Source organism: Pituophis catenifer, unplaced genomic scaffold, assembly GCF_029215685.1.
Source record: "Pituophis catenifer annectens isolate HBS135680 unplaced genomic scaffold, rPitCat1.0.hap2 SCAF_2, whole genome shotgun sequence".
Taxonomy (NCBI): domain Eukaryota; kingdom Metazoa; phylum Chordata; class Lepidosauria; order Squamata; family Colubridae; genus Pituophis; species Pituophis catenifer.
In genome coordinates, this window is record NW_027256882.1 from 150,050,711 (window position 1) to 150,072,270 (window position 21,560).

General features: G+C 37.3%; 1 protein-coding gene across 2 annotated transcripts; it reads left to right on the forward strand.

The window, feature by feature from the left end:
• The first annotated feature begins 755 nt into the window (after nucleotides 1-755).
• Nucleotides 756-14,733, forward strand: COPRS (coordinator of PRMT5 and differentiation stimulator). 2 transcript variants are annotated; one of them, XM_070934813.1, is made up of 4 exons: nucleotides 756-822; nucleotides 5,656-5,740; nucleotides 10,751-10,966; nucleotides 14,452-14,733. In XM_070934813.1, the coding sequence occupies exons 1-4, from the start codon at nucleotides 781-783 to the stop codon at nucleotides 14,622-14,624; spliced, it is 516 nt and encodes a 171-aa protein (XP_070790914.1). In that variant the 5' UTR covers nucleotides 756-780; the 3' UTR covers nucleotides 14,625-14,733. The 2 variants fall into 2 exon arrangements, with proteins under 2 accessions (XP_070790914.1, XP_070790915.1); XM_070934814.1 differs by lacking the exons at nucleotides 756-822; nucleotides 5,656-5,740 and adding an exon at nucleotides 955-991.
• Nucleotides 14,734-21,560: the final 6,827 nt, after the last annotated feature.

The window sequence follows — 21,560 nt, forward strand, 5'->3', positions numbered from 1 at the left end:
TTTCTGAATCTCTTGATGTGTAGCTCATTGAATTATTTTCCCACTTTTGATTTCTACCCCTGATCAATTATTTGTGAAAAGATTTGAAATAAGTAATCAAGATTGTTAAACTGAGGTGTCTGTTGGTGAGGTAAATGGCTAACAGAACGAGGATTTGGGCCAGGAAGCTCTGAAAATGTAGATTTTTACATGGGGGGAAAACTTCAGAATGTTAACGTCAGAAACTTGTTTTCAATGTCAGGGTTCACCTTTGAAAAATGAGCATTTCTGAGTATTAAATAATTTATTCCCGGAACCTGTCAGAACCTGCTGGATTTCACCCCTGGTTGCAGTGTCCCAGGGTCATGTGACCACCTTTTGCGACCTTGACAAGCAAAGTCAATATGGGAAGCCAGATTCACTTAACAACCTATGTTACCAATTTAACAACTGGCAGCGGAAAGTTGTAAAAGAAAACGGGAGGAAACTCAAGTTAAGCCAATTTCTCACTTAGCCTGGCCTCAAATGCTCGCCTCAATTGTGGTCGTAAAGTCGAGGAGTTCCTTTTATTGGTAGTGCGCGTTGGCCGTCTCTTGTGTATGAAAAAAGAAAAAAAAGGGCGGGATTAAAATAAATAAATAAATAAATAAGACCCGGCCAACGGACGGGGTGCAAAGAGCTTGGGTTGGCCACGTGAACCGCGCCTTTGCCGAGTTTTCTCGTGGGAAGGGAGGAGGAGGCGGAGGTTCCGTTTGGGCCGACTGACGGGGGTGGGAGTCGAGACAGCCCAGTCGGCCGGGCATGGAGACGGCCGCTCCTCAGGGGCGTAGCCTAGATTGCAGGGTGAGGCGAGAGCCCGCATGGCGGGGTATGTTCGTATGTGGGACGGGACGGGACGGGACACGGCCAAGCGGGCCGAAGGATTTCTCGACGGCAGCCGATCAGCGGAGTTACAAGCCTTGAGGGAACATTTAGCCGCCCATGGAGGAGGGGAACGCTTTGCTTCCCAATAGTAGGAAACACGTTTTTAGAAACCGGTTCAATGAAATACTTATTCTTCAATGGAGAACGGCGGGGCCGCTTATACGTGCCATTGACTAGGAAGCTGTGTAAGATAATGCAGATACCGGTAGATAGATTCTCGTGGGTAATATCTGCATTATCTTACACAGCTTCCCAGTCGGGCACGTATAAGCGCATATATATATATGTATGTATGTATGTATGTATGTATGTATGTATGTATGTATGTATGTATGTATGTATAAAAGTAAATAAATAAATGCAGGCAGGTCGTTGTCAAACACTGGAATATGCGTTATATATTCCCGCTTTTTGGTAGGTAACGAAGTACAACGTTTGAAATTAAAATAGAGCGTTCCTGGGTGGGTGGGTCAGGCGACCGTTTAAAGCTATCCGTGACGGGTAAAGTTAATTAAATTTGAAGCACGCTAATTTCACTAGGAGGTGGTTGTTTTTTAAATGCAGTGGAAGTGCTGAGTGAACTTAATTGAATAAGATTAGGCAGCCATAATCTTTCTTGAGGTAAAAAAAAAAAAAGTTAGAAAAGCTTTCCCCATTCCGGTACAGTAAATCTCTACCTATGTTTGACTACAACTCTTATAAGTCTGGAACCAGGAAGGCATCGGGCTGAAAAATATATGTTAAGGCAGGGGTCTCCAAACTTGGCAACTTTAAGACCTGTGGACTTCAACTCCCAGAATTCCTCAGCCAGCAAAGCTGTCTGAGGAATTCTGGGGGTTGAAGTCCACAGGTCTTAAAGTTGCCAAGTTTGGAGACCCCTGCCAAGCAGTGGAAGAAACCCTGTATGGCATCATATTCTAATCATATGGCCATGAAGATCACCTGATCTTTGTATCAAATTAGTTTGAAGTTTAAGGATGGTTTTTCTTCATACTTTACTCTTTTACAGTTTCTTTAGATATCCATTCTGATTTGTTTTTTGATCATATGGCTATAGTAACACATGAAACTGGCTATATAGTTAAGAATCAGTTTTAATTATTAGCAAGCACCAAGAAGGGATGTTTAAACATTTGTGCCTCAGAGTTGCCATATCTGGAAATTATCTCATGCATTCCAATTAGCTAAAAAGATCCCTGCCTCACTACTGTTAATTTAAAATTCTGACATATAAAACACACATGTTGATAGGCTTCCTAGTGACCTATTTAGCATTGCATCTAATTTCCAGTTTGATATCTGTTTGAACAATTTCTGCATTTATTTGGTGCATCACGTTTTTCTGCAGTGCAAAGAGTGTGATGAAGCATTAGACGCAGATTGACTGAAGAACAATAATGGTAGGCAGTGTGTGTAAGATTTAAAATTCTTGGAAAAGCAGAGTAGTCAGAATACTTACAGCCCAGATTTTTTTTTAAAAAAATTATTTTGGTGTGTAATTAAATCTTCCATGGACCCAAGCAATAGAATTGGATTTATTGAAAGGATTGGGCAAGGTCATAGGTACAGAAAGATAGAGAATCAAAAAGTTGGATGAGTGGAAGAAGGTTTAGTAATAGTATCTTGAGGGAGAAAGATGTGAATAGACAAGGAGATGTTTAAATAGCAGTTTCATTCATCTTTGAGGGAGAAGGGTGGTTTAGAAATATGAAATATAAATAAATACATAAACTAAATGTTTCTAAAGAAGTAATACTAAGCTTAAGAATATATGCAAGAGAAGGTAAGAGATGAAAGTACAGGTAGTCCTTGACTTAAAACCACAATTGATCCCCAAATGTCTGTTGCTAAGCGAAATATTTAAGTGAATTTTGTCCCATCTTATGACCTTTATTGCCATAGTTGTTAAGTGAATCACTGCAATTGTTTAGTTACACAGTTAAGTGAATTTGGCTTTCCCGCTGACTTTGTCAGAAGATCACAAAAGGGGATCACATGAGCCTTAGATACTGCAACCATTATAAATATGAATGTGTTGTCAAGCATCTGAATTTTCATCATATGACCATGAGGATACTGTAATGTTGTAAATGTGAAAAAGTCATGTCACTTTTTTCAGTGCCGTTGTAACTTCGAATAGTCACTAAATGAACTGTCTAGTCAAGGACTACCTGTAATAGGGTAGGGTAAAACTATGGTTCCCAGGAAATAACATGATGGTAATATGTTGAAAAAAAGATGTAAGGGGAAATAAAAGGAGTAACAGTTAACAGAATAATTGAATGTTACAGGTTTAAAAGATTCTGGGTTTTAAATCTAGATTTACAGACAAGTTTGCTAATTGTGACTTCAATTATTGTAGCACAATTAATTGGTAACAAATAAGGACAGCAAGGCCTAAGAAACAAGGAACATGCATTTTATACAGTAGTTTGAGTTGATATAACCAGCTTTTTCCTAGGCTGTAAGCTTCCTGCTGGTATTGCTCCTTTAAGAACTTCTCTAAACTGCTTAGGCAAGCAGTTTTAAGATTTGCTGAAAATTCAAAAAACGTACAAAGGGTACTAGGTTGGAATATATGGTGTTTGTAACAAACTACAATAATATCTTCATGACAGACAGTGCTATTGTAAAATATAATGTAGTTGCATTACAAACCCTGATAGGGTTGCTTAAGTCATGGCATTGTGTCATGTCATCATTCCCCCCACCCCATGCCCATAAAATGAAATACGAAAATGCAGTCAACTGAAATCTTAGTGTGGAACCCAAGTATGTTTACAAGCAAATAATTCCTTTGAAAATTGCTAGGAAAAGAACCTTTACTGAAAATTGTCAGTAGTTTTTTAAAGAAATCAGATGGACATCAGGGATTATTACTGTCAATTTTTGAATTCTAGATGCTAGTGGGAGCAACCCAGTGAAAATCAAACTGCCATCCTTCAGAAATTATTTGAACATACTATATAATTAAAATGTTTTTATTCCTGAGTACAGTTTTTATCCCTGGCAGCAATTTAATTAAATTCCGTTCTTCATGTTCTACAGGTTAGCTGTCTTATTTTTAACAAAATATTTTTTAAATCTGTGCCTTCTGTTTAATGTTTTAGATTGTGTACATGAACACTCCAATGTGATAATACTTTTAGAGATAAAAATTCTGGTCTTATGATTAACACATTAATGTTTTAGGAGATTGGATTTTGGAGAGCTTAAACAGACACAGTTCCTTTATATGGGCATTCATATTTTGGGGAATAGTAGGAAATGGTATCTCCTTTAGCCATGCTCTCTTTTCTTAAGTTTATTTTTAATTTTAAATAAATACATGGGAGAGACCCACATGGCAAAGACTTAATTTCCAGATCAAATTTGTTTGCATGAATGCTTCTGGACTGTGTATCAGCACTTTGAGCACTTTTAGAAAGCCAGCATGGTGTAGCTCAGTGCTGTTTTATCTAGAAAAAAAAAAGAGAAAGCTACTCTGAATTCATAGAGAGCATCCTTTGGCTAAGGTATAACAGAAAAATCTCTGTTTTTCTTCTGATAGATATATTAGCTACATGTATGCGACAACTATTTTGTGAAGAGGCAAATCCATTGATGGCCACCATTTTGTAAATGGACATTATACCCTTTTAAAATTCTAAAACATGCCAGGCAGTCCAAAAAGTTGCCTATGCCTGATCTGGAGAAATCATCTATTTTCTGTAGATATTTTTATTCCTTGAAAAAATATTTACATTTTAATCAGGGATTTCTCAGTGTTATTCCTAAAAATTAGACAGCATTGTCACTTGGTCAGTTTCAAACTATTTGGGTAGAAAAGTGTTTGCTTTTCTTTTTTTCTTACTTTAGATCAGTGCTTCCCAACCATTTTCTTCATTATCCAAAATTACTTATCAGAAAGTATTTAAATATATCTGTTGTGATTGTGTAGTGCAGGGCTGTCAAACTCAAGGGCTGGGGGATGGATCTGGCTCACAGGATGCTTAGATCTGGCCCACGGTCTGCCCTGGAAACATTGAAGGACTGGCCCACAGTGCCTTTGCAACGAAAACAGAGCTAGCAGAGGACTGCAGGAGGCCGTCGCAGTCAAAAATGGAGCTCAACAGCCCGTTTTCGTTGGCAGAGCACTCAGGCCACCACAGGCAGCCCCAACATGAGTGATGTCAAGTTGGCCATGCCCACTCTGGCCACACACCCCACCCCCCAGGTCAAAGACAACCCTGATGTGGCCCTCAATGAAATCGAGTTTGACATCCCTGAAGTAGTGGTTTTGTGGGTTATTATCCAAAAAACCCTCACTTTTACCCACTATTAAGTTATTTATCCAGGTTTGGCAAGCATACATTATACATTAAAAGCAGAATTTCTGTTTTAGAATTCATGATTACATTATTTGCAATTCGGAACTGAGGAAACAGTATTCTTATGGCAACTGCCCCTGCTTCTTTATGACAAATAAAATGATTGATCTTACAAGCTTCACAAGATTTATTTTTCAAGAAGATATTTGAAGTCATCATAACAAGTTAAAAGTTTAATATTCTCACTATGAAATTAACATTAAAATACATTTACAATTCCATATTTTAATAACAGGAATTTAAGGCCAACCTTTCTCACAAAGAGAGATTTAATCCAACTTTCAAGAGCTATATTTGTTATCCAGCAATTTCGGGAGCATTTATATGAAAACAATAGGAGACAGGGATCATATTTTTAAAAATAAGCATTTCTGCCTTGCAGATTGAAGTTAATGGATCCTCCATTACTGAACAGGAGGAAGCTGAAGTAAAGAAGGCAAAGGCATTCATTTGGAGACCTGGGAAAGGTACTTAGAGAAAAGTAACTGCATTTCTAGAAGAGGAAACAGTAGCTTAGTTGTAGAATACATATACTACATGAGTGGATTTGCATGTTGGAGTAAGTCATAGGCCTTGTTCAGCTGTTGTGCAGTTCAATGCATGAAGAAAATGAGGACCTAGATTGTTGGGGACAATGTGTTGATTCTGTAAACCGCTTAGGGCTGTAAAGCACTATGAACCTGTATATAAGTTTAAATGCTATTGCTATTAGTAACTGAGTTGTTACTGAACAAGTTGGTGAGAGATGGTCTACATAAATATAGTGTGACTGACTGTCGCTGGCAGCCTTTTTAGGCATGTCTAAGCTCCCATGTGAAATGCAATCTGGCATTATGGTTTAATTCAATGAGCCAAAATCCAGCAACATGGCTTATTTTAACGAACTATTTAGGCTTACTGTTCGATTTTCTAAATTTTATTCTTAATTTAAGCCTTTTACTGGCAAGATGAAGCACAGAAAAAATAATCACACATAAAATAGAAGCAGTGAATTAGTCACAAGAGACTTAAAAAATTGGAATTAAAAAGAAACCTTAAATAAGATAAACTAGAATAGAATAGAACATAGCAAATAAAAATAGAACAGGAAAAATATTCAAAATGTCTCTGCTTCAATATTAGGACAAATAGAAAAAGAAAACAAGAATATAGTTTAAGGAAGCCACGTCTGATTTTCTTCACATCAGATATAAACATGGTGGCACAGTGGTTCGAGTGCAGTAAACATGGAGCCGAGGTGGCGCAGTGGTTAGAGTGCAGTACTGCAGCTACTTCAGCTGACTGCTAGTTCAGCACATCAGCAGATCAAATCTCACCGGCTCAAGCTTGACTCAGCCTTCCATCCTTCTGAGGTGGGTAAAATGAGGACCCAGATTGTTGGGGGCAAAATCGCTCAGATCCGGCGGGATTTGGACTCTGGGTAGATCCGGGCAGGATGGCGAGGAATAGTCTTGAGAATGTTATCTGGGAAGAGTTTGACTATGACTCCGGATGATGTGGACAGGATTTTGGGGAGACTTAATGCGACCACATGTTTACTGGACCCATGTCCCTCCTGGTTAGTACTGGCTTCCCGGGAGGTCACACGAGGCTGGCTCCAGGGAATTATCAACGCTTCGTTGAGTGAAGGTCACTTCCCTGCTGCCTTGAAAGAGGCGGTGGTGAGGCCTCTCCTCAAGAAGCCAGCCCTGGAGCCGGCAGTATTGGCTAAGTATTTGCTTCGTGGCGAAGGTTGTTGAGAGTGTGGTCGCATGACAGTTTCCACAATTCCTGGAGGAAACGTCCTATCTAGATCCGTTCCAGTCGGGTTTCAGGCCTGGGCACAGCACGGAAACGGCATTGGTCGAGTTGGTTGATGATCTCTGGAGGGCTCGGGACAGGGGTTGCTCCTCTGTTCTGGTCCTATTAGATCTCTCAGCGGCTTTTGATACCATCGACCATGGTATCATGCTGCACTGGCTGGAAGAGTTGGGGGTGGGGGGCACCGTGCTACGGTGATTCTCCTTTCTCTCCGACCGGTCGCAGTTTGTGTTGGCAAGGGGGCAGAGGTCGACCTCAAGGCCTCTTATATGTGGAGTGCCTCAGGGGTCGGTCCTCTCGCCCCTTCTGTTCAACATTTATGTGAAGCCGCTGGGCGAGATCATCCGTGGCTTTGGGGTGAGATACCACCAGTATGCTGATGACACCCAGCTGTACATCTCCACCCCAGGCCACCCCAGCGATGCCCTTGAAGTGATGTCCCAGTGCCTGGAGGCTGTGTGGATCTGGATGGGGAGGAACAGGCTCAAGCTCAACCCTTCCAAAACTGAGTGGCTGTGGCTCCCGGCATCCCGATATAGCCAGTTGACTCCATCACTGACTATTGGGGGCGAGTCTTTGGCCCCCACAGAAAGGGCTCGCAATATGGGAGTCCTCCTGGATATGCAGCTGTCCTTGGAGGAACATCTGATGGCTGTAACCAGGGGGACCTTTTGTCAGGTTCGCCTGATTCGCCAGTTGCGCCCGTTTCTTGATCGGGATTCCGTGTGCACAGTCACTCATGCCCTCGTCACCTCTCGCCTGGACTATTGCAACGCTCTCTACATGGGGCTCCCCTTGAGAAGCACCCGAAGGCTCCAACTGGTCCAGAATGCAGCCGCGCGGGTAATTACGGGAGCTGCATGGCGCTCCCGCATAACACCTCTCCTGCGTGAGCTGCACTGGCTCCCAGTGGTCTTCCGGGTACGCTTCAAGGTGTTGGTTATCACCTTTAAAGCGCTCCATGGCATAGGACCTAGTTATCTTCGAGACCGCCTTCTGCTACCGACGACCTCTCATCGACCCGTGCGCTCCCACAGAGAGGGCCTCCTCGGGGTGCCATCAGCCAAGCAATGCAGGCTGGTGACCCCCAGGGGGAGGGCCTTTTCTGTGAGGGCTCCCACCGTCTGGAATCAACTGCCCCCAGAGATAAGGAGAATCCAAGACCTTCGTGCCTTCCGCCGTTCCCTTAAAACTTTCCTTTTTCAACAAGCCGGGCTGGCCTAACAAATCCTTTTAAATGATTTTAAATGATTTTAAATTCGTTTGTCTTTTTAAATTTTGGGCCAAATTGAGATATTTCCTTTTAATCTGTTCTTAATCTAATGTATTATGTATTCATGTGTTTTTACTTGGCTGTACACCGCCCTGAGTCCCTAGGGAGAAGGGCGGTATATAAATCTGAAGTAAAATAAAATAAATAAAATAAAATATGCTAATCTAATGCAATATGTTAATATGCAATATGCTATATGCTAACTTTGTAAACTGCTTAGAGAGGGCTGTAAAGCACCATGAAGCGGTATAGAAGTCTAAATAAAATAAAAATAAATAAATAAATAAATAAACAAACAAACAAATAAATAAATAAATAAATAAATAAATAAATAAATAAATATAAAAAACATTTAAAACCATTTTTCCTATTCATAATTATATAACATGGTTCTCTTAATATTCTGCCCTTATTAATCAGTAAATCCAGATATCATCACTATTGTGGATTAAATGGTACTTAAAGGCATTTGATCGTTGTAGGCACATACCTGTGGACTAGACAAGTTATAAAATATAGTTTTAGCTTTTAAAAGCTTAATGGTAGCAATTATTGAACTACTCTCTTTAGAATGGAAAAAGCCCAGAATTGCCTTGGCACTGTTGTTAGCTTTGGCAGCAATGGATCTAATTTGTTCCCTTCAATTTCTGGAAGCTTAAAAAATTATGCCAAGGTATTTAAAATCTGGAACATGTTCAGTTTTATTATTTCCTATTTGCCATAGATATCTGAAGGGACTTTCTTTCCCAGGAAGATTAAATCTTGGTTTTGGAAATAGTTGCTCCCTTTTTACAATATTTATTTATTTTATAACCTGCCGTTATTATTTTGCTAAAGCCCTAAGCTTCTCTTAAGGGCCACCTAGGAAGCAAAAGAATAGTTGGTTCATTGGCATATAGCGGCATTATCAAATGTCTATCACTGAATTTAGATGGAATTTAGGATGTTTGGAGCAACTACCACTGAGGTCCACATAAATATTGAACCACAGGGTGCTGGAATGCAACCCTATTTTGTGCCTCAATGGATTGGAATATCTGCAGTAAGATAGCTAGCTCTATTCTCATCTGACTTGGTGATTGTGTGTTCATACTATATCGTTATTAGAGTGAGTGGCCACTGGTCAATGAATGGGAGGGACATTTTTCATCAGAGTCTGTCCCTTGAAATAAAACTGAAGAATTGTTTTAAATAAAGACTATGTATAAAGGGTGACTTTGCTCACATTTATATTTTTCTGTTAGAAATTGTAAATTGGCACACTGACTCACTACCTTCCTTACATTCTGCTAGAAATTTATCTTGATATACTCAATCCAAAAATTTATAATGAGGAAATGGACATATCGTGTTTTAAGCTCATTTTGTAGGCTAACTGAAGAATTTCCATTTTTGCCATTTTAGAGAAGGAGAATGGTTACAGAACTCCAGTCATCAAATGTTTGAAGTGTTTTATTGATGTATTTAAACAATTAAAGGGACCTATAAAGCAGCATTTCCCTTTAGCAGCTTAGGTGATATTAGATCACTGCTGGGGGCTCTCCTGCTTTACAATTGGTCAATTTGTTTAAGAATCTGAATGAAAAAACAGTAGTAGAGGTGAAGTGAAGAAATATGTGGTATTTAGAAGAGAAAAGGCTAAATAGCTTACTACAATCTCTTTCCATCTAGCATCTGAAATCCTAACTTTCAAATATTGGTTCCCCTTATATATCAAGCAAACAATTAGCTTCCAAAATAGGGAAGTATTCTTTTCCACAGCCTGAAAAAAAAATCACATTTGTTGGGCAATGACTTGTTTTTTTTTCCTTTCAGTTAATTTTTTCTAAAGCTTTTTCTGAGCAGTTAATTGATTAACATGAGTAATTGCTCACTGTAGATTTTAAAAACTGTTACTAAATCTGCATTATCATATACAGTATATCATACCTGGGTTTCTGAGCGGTGCAGGCAAATGTTCTCCTAGCATGTTGCATTAGCATTAATTAATAGTGGCTGAAAGATAAGATGTTTATACATGGCTTGGGCCTTTGCTGGATTTGAAATTGTTAGCAATTTGTTAGCAAATTGTTAAATTGTTCCTGAAACTGATCCAGCAAATCTGAGGGTAATGCAAAATATATTCGTTGTGCGTGCTTTGCAGTTCATATGGCTAATTCAGGCTCCGTAACTGCCATTCTGTCTCCTGATGTTGGTTGGTGAAATGGGCAAGGGGTAATAAATGGAGGTAGTTGCTGTCTTGTCAAAACCCAGCTATAAATGCAACTGTTATTAAATAAATTGCATGGAGCCAGACTAAGATTGATTGTACTTTATCTCTGCCCCCTCCAATACCGGTATATAAGATCATCCTTATGATTGTTTATTTTTTTTATATTTTAAATACTGGCTACTTTCTTTGTAGGGTTAACAGAAAAAGTGGAGGCAAAAATAAGTAATCTTGGGTACTCTGATGATTTTGAAGACTTCCAATCAGAAAATGAAGACTTCCAATCAGATGATGAAGATTACGATGTAGCTACCCAAACTGTTTTTCCTGAAATGACAACAGTTACCCAGTATGAAGAAGAGGACTGGGATAAGGAGATGGAAGACTCTGAAAACAATAAAAACTCTTATGGTAAGGGAATGCTTATTTATGATTTTTTTCAAACACGTTAGGAAACGTAATGACTGGGAAAAATGCATCATGTATTTGTCAGACTCCTCACTGGACAAATTAAAGCACTGATACATGAATTTCTTGGTACTTCGTATAAGAAAATGGAGAACACAGTTGTATCTGTCATGTTTCAGGAGTGTGGTTCTAGGCTGTATCTAAATACTAGAATGTTACTAATCTCTGATACAAATATGGCTTATAGCTTTATTCAAGCTGGCTCTTTGGCTGTGAGTCAGAAATGAGCACTGCTCCCTAGAGTCAGATACGGCTGATAGGGAAACTTTACCTTTTATATATATATTTAAGTTAAATGTGCATAGAGTTATATATTGAAGAAATCTAATTGTATGTAAGTGTGGCTCCCTGCAAGATATCCAGGTTACCTTTCTGGTCCTAAATAATTGTCATGTTATAGCGGGGACAATTCTGAGATGCAGTAGACTATCCAGGAGCTTGTGAAGAGGGAAGAGAGAATTGCAACTAAGCACTTCCACTATCATTAATTTGACAGAAGCTGTATTATCAGAATATAAATATATTAATTCTTAAAATTGTACTCTGGCCTGGGATTAAATAATAGAAACTCCTAAATAGAAAGGCCTAGTCATTTGCTAGTAAATAACTGGAATAGCAGCTACATCTCCTTTTTTTTTATTCATTACCTTTGAGATTTTTCATAAATTGTGAAGGATTTTTTCCAATATTTATACTGCTTCCTTAGTTTCTTTCCTTTGCATATTTTACAAATATTTGTCCCCCTGATAGTTTGATTTCATTGCCATTTTAATTATTGATAATGGTTCCATAGTAATCCTTCAGTAATTTTCTCTTAAATATACACAGTTGGCTAAGTTTAGAATAGTTGTGTGAACACAGTTAACACAATGATGAACACAGTTCTCTGCAAAACCCTATTTGAAAACACAAGTTCTTTCTAACCAGAGCTGTAACCTTAGTTTAATAATTGTTTTGAATTAAAAAATCATTTAGTCAAGATACAAACCATCCTTCTTTCTGTTAATCAAGTAATATAAATACAATACCTACAATAATGTTAGGATAATAATATACTAACTTATTCTTTGAAGTGGAAGAATAGCATTTGATAGTGAAAAATATACAGGGTTTCTAAAGATACACTCTTAGTGTTTGTGTTTCTGATCTAGCTTTATAAAAAGATAACATCAAGTGTTAAAATTGATATCCAATAATCTGCTAAATTTAGGATCCCAATATTTCTGTAATACAGTTATCATTGGGCTATATCCTAGTGGATGCTAATTCTTACTCTTAACTGTCTTGTCATGATAGAAACAAAATGTCCCACTTTTCCAAATAGGAATGTGTGGTAGGCATTCTATTTTAAGTTATTTAGGTGGCTCAGTGGCTAAGACACTGAGATTGTCGATCTGAAAGGTCAGTGGTTCAAAGCCCAAGTACAGGTCTCCTGCGTGAGCAGGGGGTTGGAGTAGATGACCTCTAAGGTCCCTTTCAACTTTGTTACTGTTAAATGTTAAATTAAGGAAAATAGGTGATCCAATATTTGTTTAAAAGGATATGTTCAAAAATATAACACTTTCAATAACTTATTCTGTGTTCTACCCCCGGTAAAAAATATAGTGCTCTATAAGAAATATAGAGTAATGACTCTGCCTCTCTTTTGAAGACAACTATAATAGTTCATTAACCATCTATTCTGTCTATTATTTAATGGTTATGTCAACTAATTAAAGACATGTAAAACTATATATAGATTAATTAATTAATTTAATATATTTATAGGGCTACCTGTCTTGCAATAGTGATTCCTGGCAGCTAACATACAATTCAAAAATTTGCAATACAAAAAGCCAACAATATAAAAATCATAATAACAATAGTTCTATGTATTATTTTAAAAGTGCCTGTGGTGACATCACATATTTATTTTCTGTAGATATGAGATAGTTTATGCATTTATTCAGTTTATAGAGCTACCTATTTGTCTGGTTGACTCAAAAACATAAAAAATGCAACTGCCATTAAAAAAAGAAAGGTCCTCTGGGATTCATGGGATGCTGTTCTACTGGACTGTTCAGTAATTTAAAAAAATCATATCAAATAGAAAAACTGGGCTGGAGAGTTCATCTGCAAGAAAATTGTATTTTCAACCATTTTGCTTTACTTATTGACATGCATGACTGCCACTTGCTGCCATCTTCCAGCTTTCCAATGCTCTTGGGAAAAGCCCTTGATTCTGTGATCAGAGAGGGAGCCATTCTAAACATTACACACTGATAGGCATAATGCACATATTATTTCAAACCAGTTGTCAAATACTTAGATTGCGATCACATGACCCTGGGAGTGGTGAGATGGCTTTAGCTTTGAGGACCTGTTGTTAGTACCACTTGTTTAGCACCATCATTTACTTTGAATGGTCAATGAACAAGTGGTTCATTGGCACGTGTAGTGCCATTTTTATCCTTTGGCTCAATTAGCAAAAGAACAAACTGTCTCAGATACTTTTATTATTATTATTGTGTTCCTTTGATCTTGATTTGTCTTATTTCTTAGTGTTTTAAAGAACAAGCCTCTGTTTTCAATAATTCTGTAGACATCTGAAATTTAATCAGAATTTAATGTAATTATCAGAAGGTAATGTAACAAGGATGAAATACATATTTTTTCTAAATGGTAAAGTTTTTCCTTCTTTTAATATGAAGAAATGTTTTTATTCATTTCTGTAAAATGTTAAACTACTGGTGTGATGTGGAGAAGAGTTGCATATTACCATTTTAAGGATTCCACATTTTTCTTGTTTCTAGCATTATTTTTCTTATGCTAGCAAACATAGATCCTTTTTTTCTTACGAGAACTTGCTGAAATTTTTTAGCAGCAAGTATGAATTGGAGAAGGAAAGGAAATGAGTTACTGAGTATTGCAAGATTTCACAGTGTGTTGATTAGTAGTCCTTCATAAAATATGGCCTATAAATTAAAAGCATGTGTAGCATTTATATTGAAATTGAAAACAATTTTTTTGTAAAGTTAATTTAGTTACATTTTTCTGTAACATGAAGATTTTATGACTTCTGTTCCTGGTTTAACTGGATGAAGTGGATAATTGAATCCTAGAATAATAAGTTTTGTTTATAGCTGCTGTAATATTTACTTCTGTATGTTAACTGAGTTTTCTAATCATATTGGTTGAAGAACACATTTTATTTACTCTTTCTTTTAACAAAGAAGAAAATAGCATGTTCCCAGCGCCATTAGCTTAAGCTCCTCGGAGGAAGGACTGAATATAAATGAGCATAGTAATATTTATAATAAAGCATTTCTTCAGAAGTTAATAGAACCTTAGCTTGGATAATTTTGCAATCTACATATATATTAACTTCAGCATTGTACAACAATATATATATAATGTATTTTTACATTGTTCCCAAATTGCCTCTTTAGATTTAGACGATACTATCTACTGTGGAAGTTTCTGGAATGGCAATGGACAGGCATCCTATTCAGTTCAAGAAGAACCTCTGTATGACCCAAGCTTACATCACGTAGCACCGTTGACTTTGATTCACTTAAAAGCTGTGACAGAGGACGGCCAATTTGAAGATGCTGTTGACTGAAACATTCCCAGCAATGGGACAAAAACACTAAGTTCTAAATCAGATTTCTCCGTTCAACTGCACAAAATGGAAATTACTGAATGCCTTATAAGAATCTAGAGTACTGAAATATTAGGGACTGGATGGATGCAACTTTGTATCACCTTTTGGTTTAAACAAACTTGAAATGATTTAGGTTTAATTTGTGAAGTGGCTATTGCTGTTAAAGTGCTGTTAACTATTTTGTGTTATCTCAGTTTTAATTTTGGGTTTGTCTTGCAAGCCTTCACTGAAATGACAGTACACGTTTATTTCCATCTCTTGACACTCAACAGGAGTTTCTGAATCTATAGTTCTATGTTTTGGTATATTGGAGGTCATTGGGATGCTGGTGGGATGATAGTAACACGATTATTCTTCAGGAATACAGGCTATTTCATTTTGTACAGCATATGTATGTGTTTTATTTAACATAATAAATGTGCTGATAGAATATACTGTTTGGCTAGGGTCTGGATAATTATGTCCCCATCTGCTGATTTATTTTTAAAAAATATTGCTTGTAAAATAATAACAAAAAGGAAAAAGAATAAACACAAAAAGAAATCAAAAATACATTATCCTCCTTAAAAATAAGTGAAATAAGATACAAGAGAGAAAAAAGATCTTAATATGTTATTAGAACAATATGCAGTTATAATTCTATATATAATTATCTAATGCAAACGGTATTGAAGTGTGTGTGTGTTTCTAATACACTTATATGACTATCATGCTTTGCCATCACAGCTCTATGTCAACCACCCAGGTTGGTGCTTCCCAAGATAGGAAGTTCTCTTTTTTGGAAGAGGGTGTGCCAAAGTATATAGTGAGATGGGTGGGGTTGATGAGCCACAAGAGCTACTGCCCCTGCAGCATTCTTGCCATGCCTCATGACCTCAAAGTTGAGGGAATGTAGACATGCCTTTCAGCTGCTCTGAAGAATTTTTCTTGTTGCTTGCAAAGGCAGAGAAATATTTTGTTTTATAAAAAGCCCCAGAAGAGACCAGTAAAAGGTTGGATTTTTTTGGAATGCTATGAAGAGAGCTTTGAATTGCTCTTTATGATTACGGTTAGTTATAATTTTATACTTCAAAAATGGTATGTTTTGACATAAGAAATTACCAAACCAAAATATTCAGATAAACCCAAGTATTGTTTACTTGATTTTGTGAGATGGGGTAAATAATGCACCTACTCCCTCCTAGCCATGACACACTTAAACAGATTCCATCTACTTTTCCCTACTAAGAGTGTAGACTATGGGTTTGTCCTCATGTCCTATGGATTGCTATCCAAAGATACCTTGCTAACATGTCCACCTGGTAATCTGAAGCAGTTTGAAATCATCCATTATTAAAATTGTGTGTTTTTTTCCCCTGGCCCAAGTCTTGCCATAAAACCCATCTACAATGGACATGGGAATGAGAGTAATAGAATCAGAGGTCTGTCCAGCTCTAATTGGCCACCTAATTCTGCTGTCTCTGTCTCTTTTGCTGATGGCTAGGCTCTGTCTTAAGGCTATTTTGTCTTGGCTGACAGAGACCACATTCAGGGCTTCTAGTCCCACTCCTCTTTGTTCTTTTTCAATAGCAGTATTGACAGAGGACTGACACCTCTGAAATGAGGTTAACATACCTGTCAAAGTTCCGACCTCACCCTGCTAGCTGATGTTTGAGTTAAGAGATTCTGATTGAAGTGTGAAGTAAATTTGTGTATTTTACTCTGAATTCTACAAGGATTACTGTACATATTTATAAGATTTTTGGTTATTTTTACTGTAATGGCTCCACCAATGTCCTAATACTAATATAAAATATTATTCTAAAAATCTAGAAAAAAAATTAGTAACTAGTATGTTATACTAGTACCGTGTTTCCCTGTCTTATATTTTTTTTGAACCCTGAAATAAGCGCTTGGTGTTATTGCCATGCGCTCAAAAGCCCGATTGGGCTTATCGGGATGTCTTATTTTGGAGGAAACAGAATATTAATTTTTCCTTTATTTTTCCCAGATGGACATATTTGCCTACCCCATGTTTTATGCAACTGTGCTGTTTTGGATGGGGAATATGATATCTATTGTGTAAGATTCCTCTCTGTCCAACAGGTCATAAAATTGGGCACGACTTACTTAACTGCTTTGCTTAGCAATGAAAATTCTGGTCCCAATTGTGCTTGTAAGTCAAGGACTAACTGTATACACATTTAGGTACCAATTTAGGCTACTGAATGCTTCCCTCTACTATGTGTTTAGCAATCTGCATCCATCCATAAAAGTTTTGGTATTTGTTATTCAATCTTTCAAAACATATATGGTATACGTGCATGCATAGGCAGACTTCCAGTTTTTGTATTTTAGATTTTCACTGTTGCAGTCTATGCAGTAAGACCTATAGAGGGCAGCAGTCATCCAGGCCATAGTAAGTTTGTGCCTTATTTTTCCAAAATGTGGCTGTGCAAAAGTGATGCACTCTACTCAAATGGCAAAAGCTGCTAAAATGTTGAGATGAAATGAGGCCTTGTTCAGCTAAATATATACAATATATGCTTTTGAAAGATGTATGTTTTGTCCACCTCCAAGGATTAAAAGTAAAAATTTTAAGGTCTGTTTGCATTAGCTTCGAAACAAATGTTGAATTTCCTTGTTTGCACAATCCCATGGGCCCAGGTGCAGGTTATATCTTAATTCTTATAGCTCAAAATTAACTAGTTGGAAATTAGGAAGCAGACTGAACCTTGTACCTCAGTTTCCCTTTCTTTATTTTATTATATTCTAATTGCACCTGCTATACTATACAAAAACCTGCATAATTTTCTGCTTCTCTTGGATCACGGTAAAGGCTTACCTTGTATAGTATTGTTTCAAAGTGATCCAATAAAGCCAATACACAAGATGTAGGATAATGTGCACACCAGTGGTGAAATCTAAAATTTGTTACTACCGGTTCCGTGAGTGTGGCTTGGTGGGGGGGTTAATGTGACTGGGTGGATGTGGCCTTTTTTTTTTTTTTTTACTTTTAAAACCATTTTTTCTAAAACCTCTTCGGCGAAGAGGTTGTTAAAAAATGCTTTCAAAAGGCTCTGACGATCCCAGCTGAGTTGCCTGATCGGCAGAGGCTTTTTTTCTTTTAAATGCCTCTGACAATCAGATAACTCAGCTTGGATCGTCAGAGGCATTTAAAAGAAAAAAAGGGTTTTTTTCTTTTAAATGCTTCTGACAATCAGGCAACTCAGCTTGGATCGTCAGAGGCATTTAAAAGAAAAAAAGGGTTTTTTTCTTTTAAATGCCTCTGACGATCCAAGCTGAGCCGCATGATCATCAGAAGCTTTTTTTTTTTTTTTACTTTTAAAAGCATTTTTTCGGCCAAAGAGGTTGTAGAAAAAATGTTTTTAAAAGTTAAAAAAAAAAGCCTCTGATGATTGTACGGCTCAACTGGGCATGGGGAGGGCAGGGATTTTTGCTACCGGTTCTCCGAACCACCCGCCTCCATCGCTACCGGATTGGGCGATCTGGTCCGAACCAGGAGCATTTCACCCCTGGTGCACAAATACATATTTTCTCAATAATTAGAGACAGGTAAATTTCTGATATTGGAAGTAGGCATTAGGAGTAATGAAAATGATTGCCTTATCCTCCATGAATTTTAAAGTTGGTGGTAGTAATAAAATCAATGCTTAATACTAACTTACACATTTGTGGGGAATTTATTTAAAATATTTATGAGACCCTCTTTCAACTTGAAACAAAAAGCAACTTTTAAAAAACAAGATGATAAACACATAATGCAGAAATCCTCACAATTAACATAATTATATAGAGAAAAGCAATACTTAATGTAATGGTTGAAATATTGGACTTTGGAGAAACTCAGTGGGTGACTGAGTCAATCAGTTCTTTCAAGCTTATCTTTCTTCATAAACTTATATAAAAGTCAAGTGTGTATGTATATCTGTTTGTGTATGTATGTGTATCATAATTTATATGTATATGTGTATATTATTTATAATTTTAAGCAATCTGTATGTGTATATACACATAAATACAATATACACATACACACATGTACACAGTATTTATTTTTTATCCTGGCATTCAGCCTCTTTGTCCTGGTGTGGAGTTGCTTCTCAGACTGCCAAAGGATGTGTCCTCACAACGTTGCTTCTGTCTCATCTTCAGCCTGCTACCAAAGCCGTCCAAAGGTGACTTTAGTTTCAGAGTGAATATCTTGGCACAGGACATTCCAAGCAGATTGTGTACCACAAAGGAAGAGATGGTTTGATTTCTTTTAATAGTAATTTTATTTAAAAATACAGCTACAACAATAAAAAGTAATACTTAAAATATGCATTGGTATGAAAAATAGGAAAAAACCTCCTTTGATAACTAAACTCTTCAGCACTTTACCCAGCAGCTGCACAAGTGATCACTAGATGGCAGTAAAGTGATGCAAACACCAATGTTTTGGTGCCATCTTGTGGTCAACAAGTCAACTAATAAAACATTTGAAATATTTTGTGGATATACAAGAACACTCCACAGATTCACATGACTTCTCATATTAGGTCGAAGTCAAAATATGTAAACCCTTTCTGACCATCTAGTGTTCATTAAGTCAATAGGTTGGGGAAGGGGGAATATAAAAAAGGATATTGAATAGAGTGCCCAGACAATACAAATAGCTCTGACATATTCAAGGTGGCAGTTGGTAGTGGCTTTTCCTGCAGTTGGTGACATCTGAATTTCAGCCAGGGGAATGCGACAATGTTGTTCTTTCAGCATTGTGTGGTACAGTTGAAGGAACAATGGCACAACAGAGTCCCACTTGAGATGGATGGCAAAAGCATGCTATATAGGGACAGCAAGATTTAGAGTGACAGGAATCCTTGGCTCTGATACAAGCAGCTATATTTTTTCAAATGACATAGTAAGATTTTTTATTTTCATTTTTGGGAAGGAGAACTTTTTAAAAATATAAAGAGTAGAGCTGGCACTTTTAAATTGCAATTGGAAATGGGTTGGAAGCTAGGGCATGGGTAAAAATATAATATTTTGCATGGATGTTTTCTAATTAACAGTAGCATGTTCCATTCAGTATAAAAGTGTTTCCCAATTTTTGGATAGTAATTGTCTGCAGCCAACATGCCTATCCTGCTATCTATGAATAATGGGAATCATAATCCAAGCTTCTGAATGACATCAGGTTGGGGAATATAGTATGTTATATAGTATTATTCAGTTTCCAAGCATAGATCTTTACATAGCCAATATTACATATTCAGCAGGCCAAAAGGTTATAAAAAATATTTCCTAAATTTTATATGATGAACATACCAAAGAAGAACAGTTCATGTTGCATCATTTCAATGCAAGACCAATCACTGTATTTTTGGAGTATAAGACACACTTTTTTCCCTCCTAAAAGGGGCTGAAAATTTAGGTGCATCTTTTACTCCGAATGTAACCCCGCGCGCGGTGCCCAAAATGGCTACCTGGAACAGCTGCTACCTTCTCTTACCCTTTCCGTGCTTGGCCTGCTTTAGTCACTGGAGCTCCCTCCGAAGATCAGCTGTGCTTTAGAAGCTGTTTTTTTAGCCTCAATCAGCCCCAACCTCAAAACCAGCGAGCGAACTAGTGTGCTGAAGCTGACCAGGCTAAGGACTAGCTAGATGAATACCTAGCAGGCAGAATTTTTTTTCCCCTATTTTCCTCCCCAAAAACTAAGGTACGTCTTATACTCTGAAAAATACAGTAGTTTTGAATTAATTTTTGTTTGCAAACCATTTTGAAAGGCAGCCCTACATAGACCACTGAAATAATCTGTTGCAATATTTTCAGGATTAGACTCAATAAATCCAGTAAGAGTTAAGAGTTCAAATATATCTCTCTTTATTTACACAAGGCATTCTATATTCACTGAATATTCACAGATAGAAGCTAGGAATGGGTGCGTGCAGCTCCTTATATATACAATGGGTGGAGCTAGGTATGGGAGTGGTAAAGTATGAATACATTAAGAAGTGAAGAATAAATTAACCCCTGATATCCCGTTCATATACTATTTACATATTAGAGAATAAGGCATTTACATGTGACAAATCCCCCTCTAAATGCCGATTCGATATGCTACACCAATTACATTCAGATTCAGAACAATACAAAACATATAACTTGGAAGTCAAGTATTTATGTTGCTTAGATGGCAAAGGCTTTGTCAATATGTCAGCTAATTGTTCTGATGTCTCACAATGTACCGCTTTAATAAATCCATCCTGAGATAATTGTCTCACATGTTTAAATTTTATGTCAATATGTCTGGACCTCTGTCCAATGGCGTCAGATCTAGATATTTCGATAGCTGCTTTATTATCTTCATGCATGACAAAAGGTAGGGCAGGTTTTTTCCAAACATTAGAAATTAAATCATTAAACCATACAAGGTTATTTGCTGCTTTAGATAAACAAACATATTCTGCTTCTGTCGTTGAAGTGGCCACTAAATCTTGTTTGCCAGTGTACCAGTAAACTGGACAACCGTTTAGGAGGAATAAATAACCAGATGTACTTTTTCTGCATGAAGTGTCTCCAGCCCAATCCGCATCTGCGTAACATGTGAGGTTTGGCTCCTTGACATTATTAGGCTCTAATATCAAACAAAAATCTAAGGTATTCTTTAAATATCTTAATATCCTTTTAACAGCTTCCCAATGGTACATTGTTGGTTTGCTGACATGTCTGGACAATAAATTGAGGGGTAAAGCGATATCAGGTCTAGTCCAATTGGAAATGTAAAGAAGGGAACCTATGATTGATCTATAGAATGTGTTATCTTTGAATTCAGGGGATGATTCATCTGCATTTCTTAGGAAGTCAGTCTGCATAGGAGTGTCACAGGGTTTGGCATCACTTAGATTACAT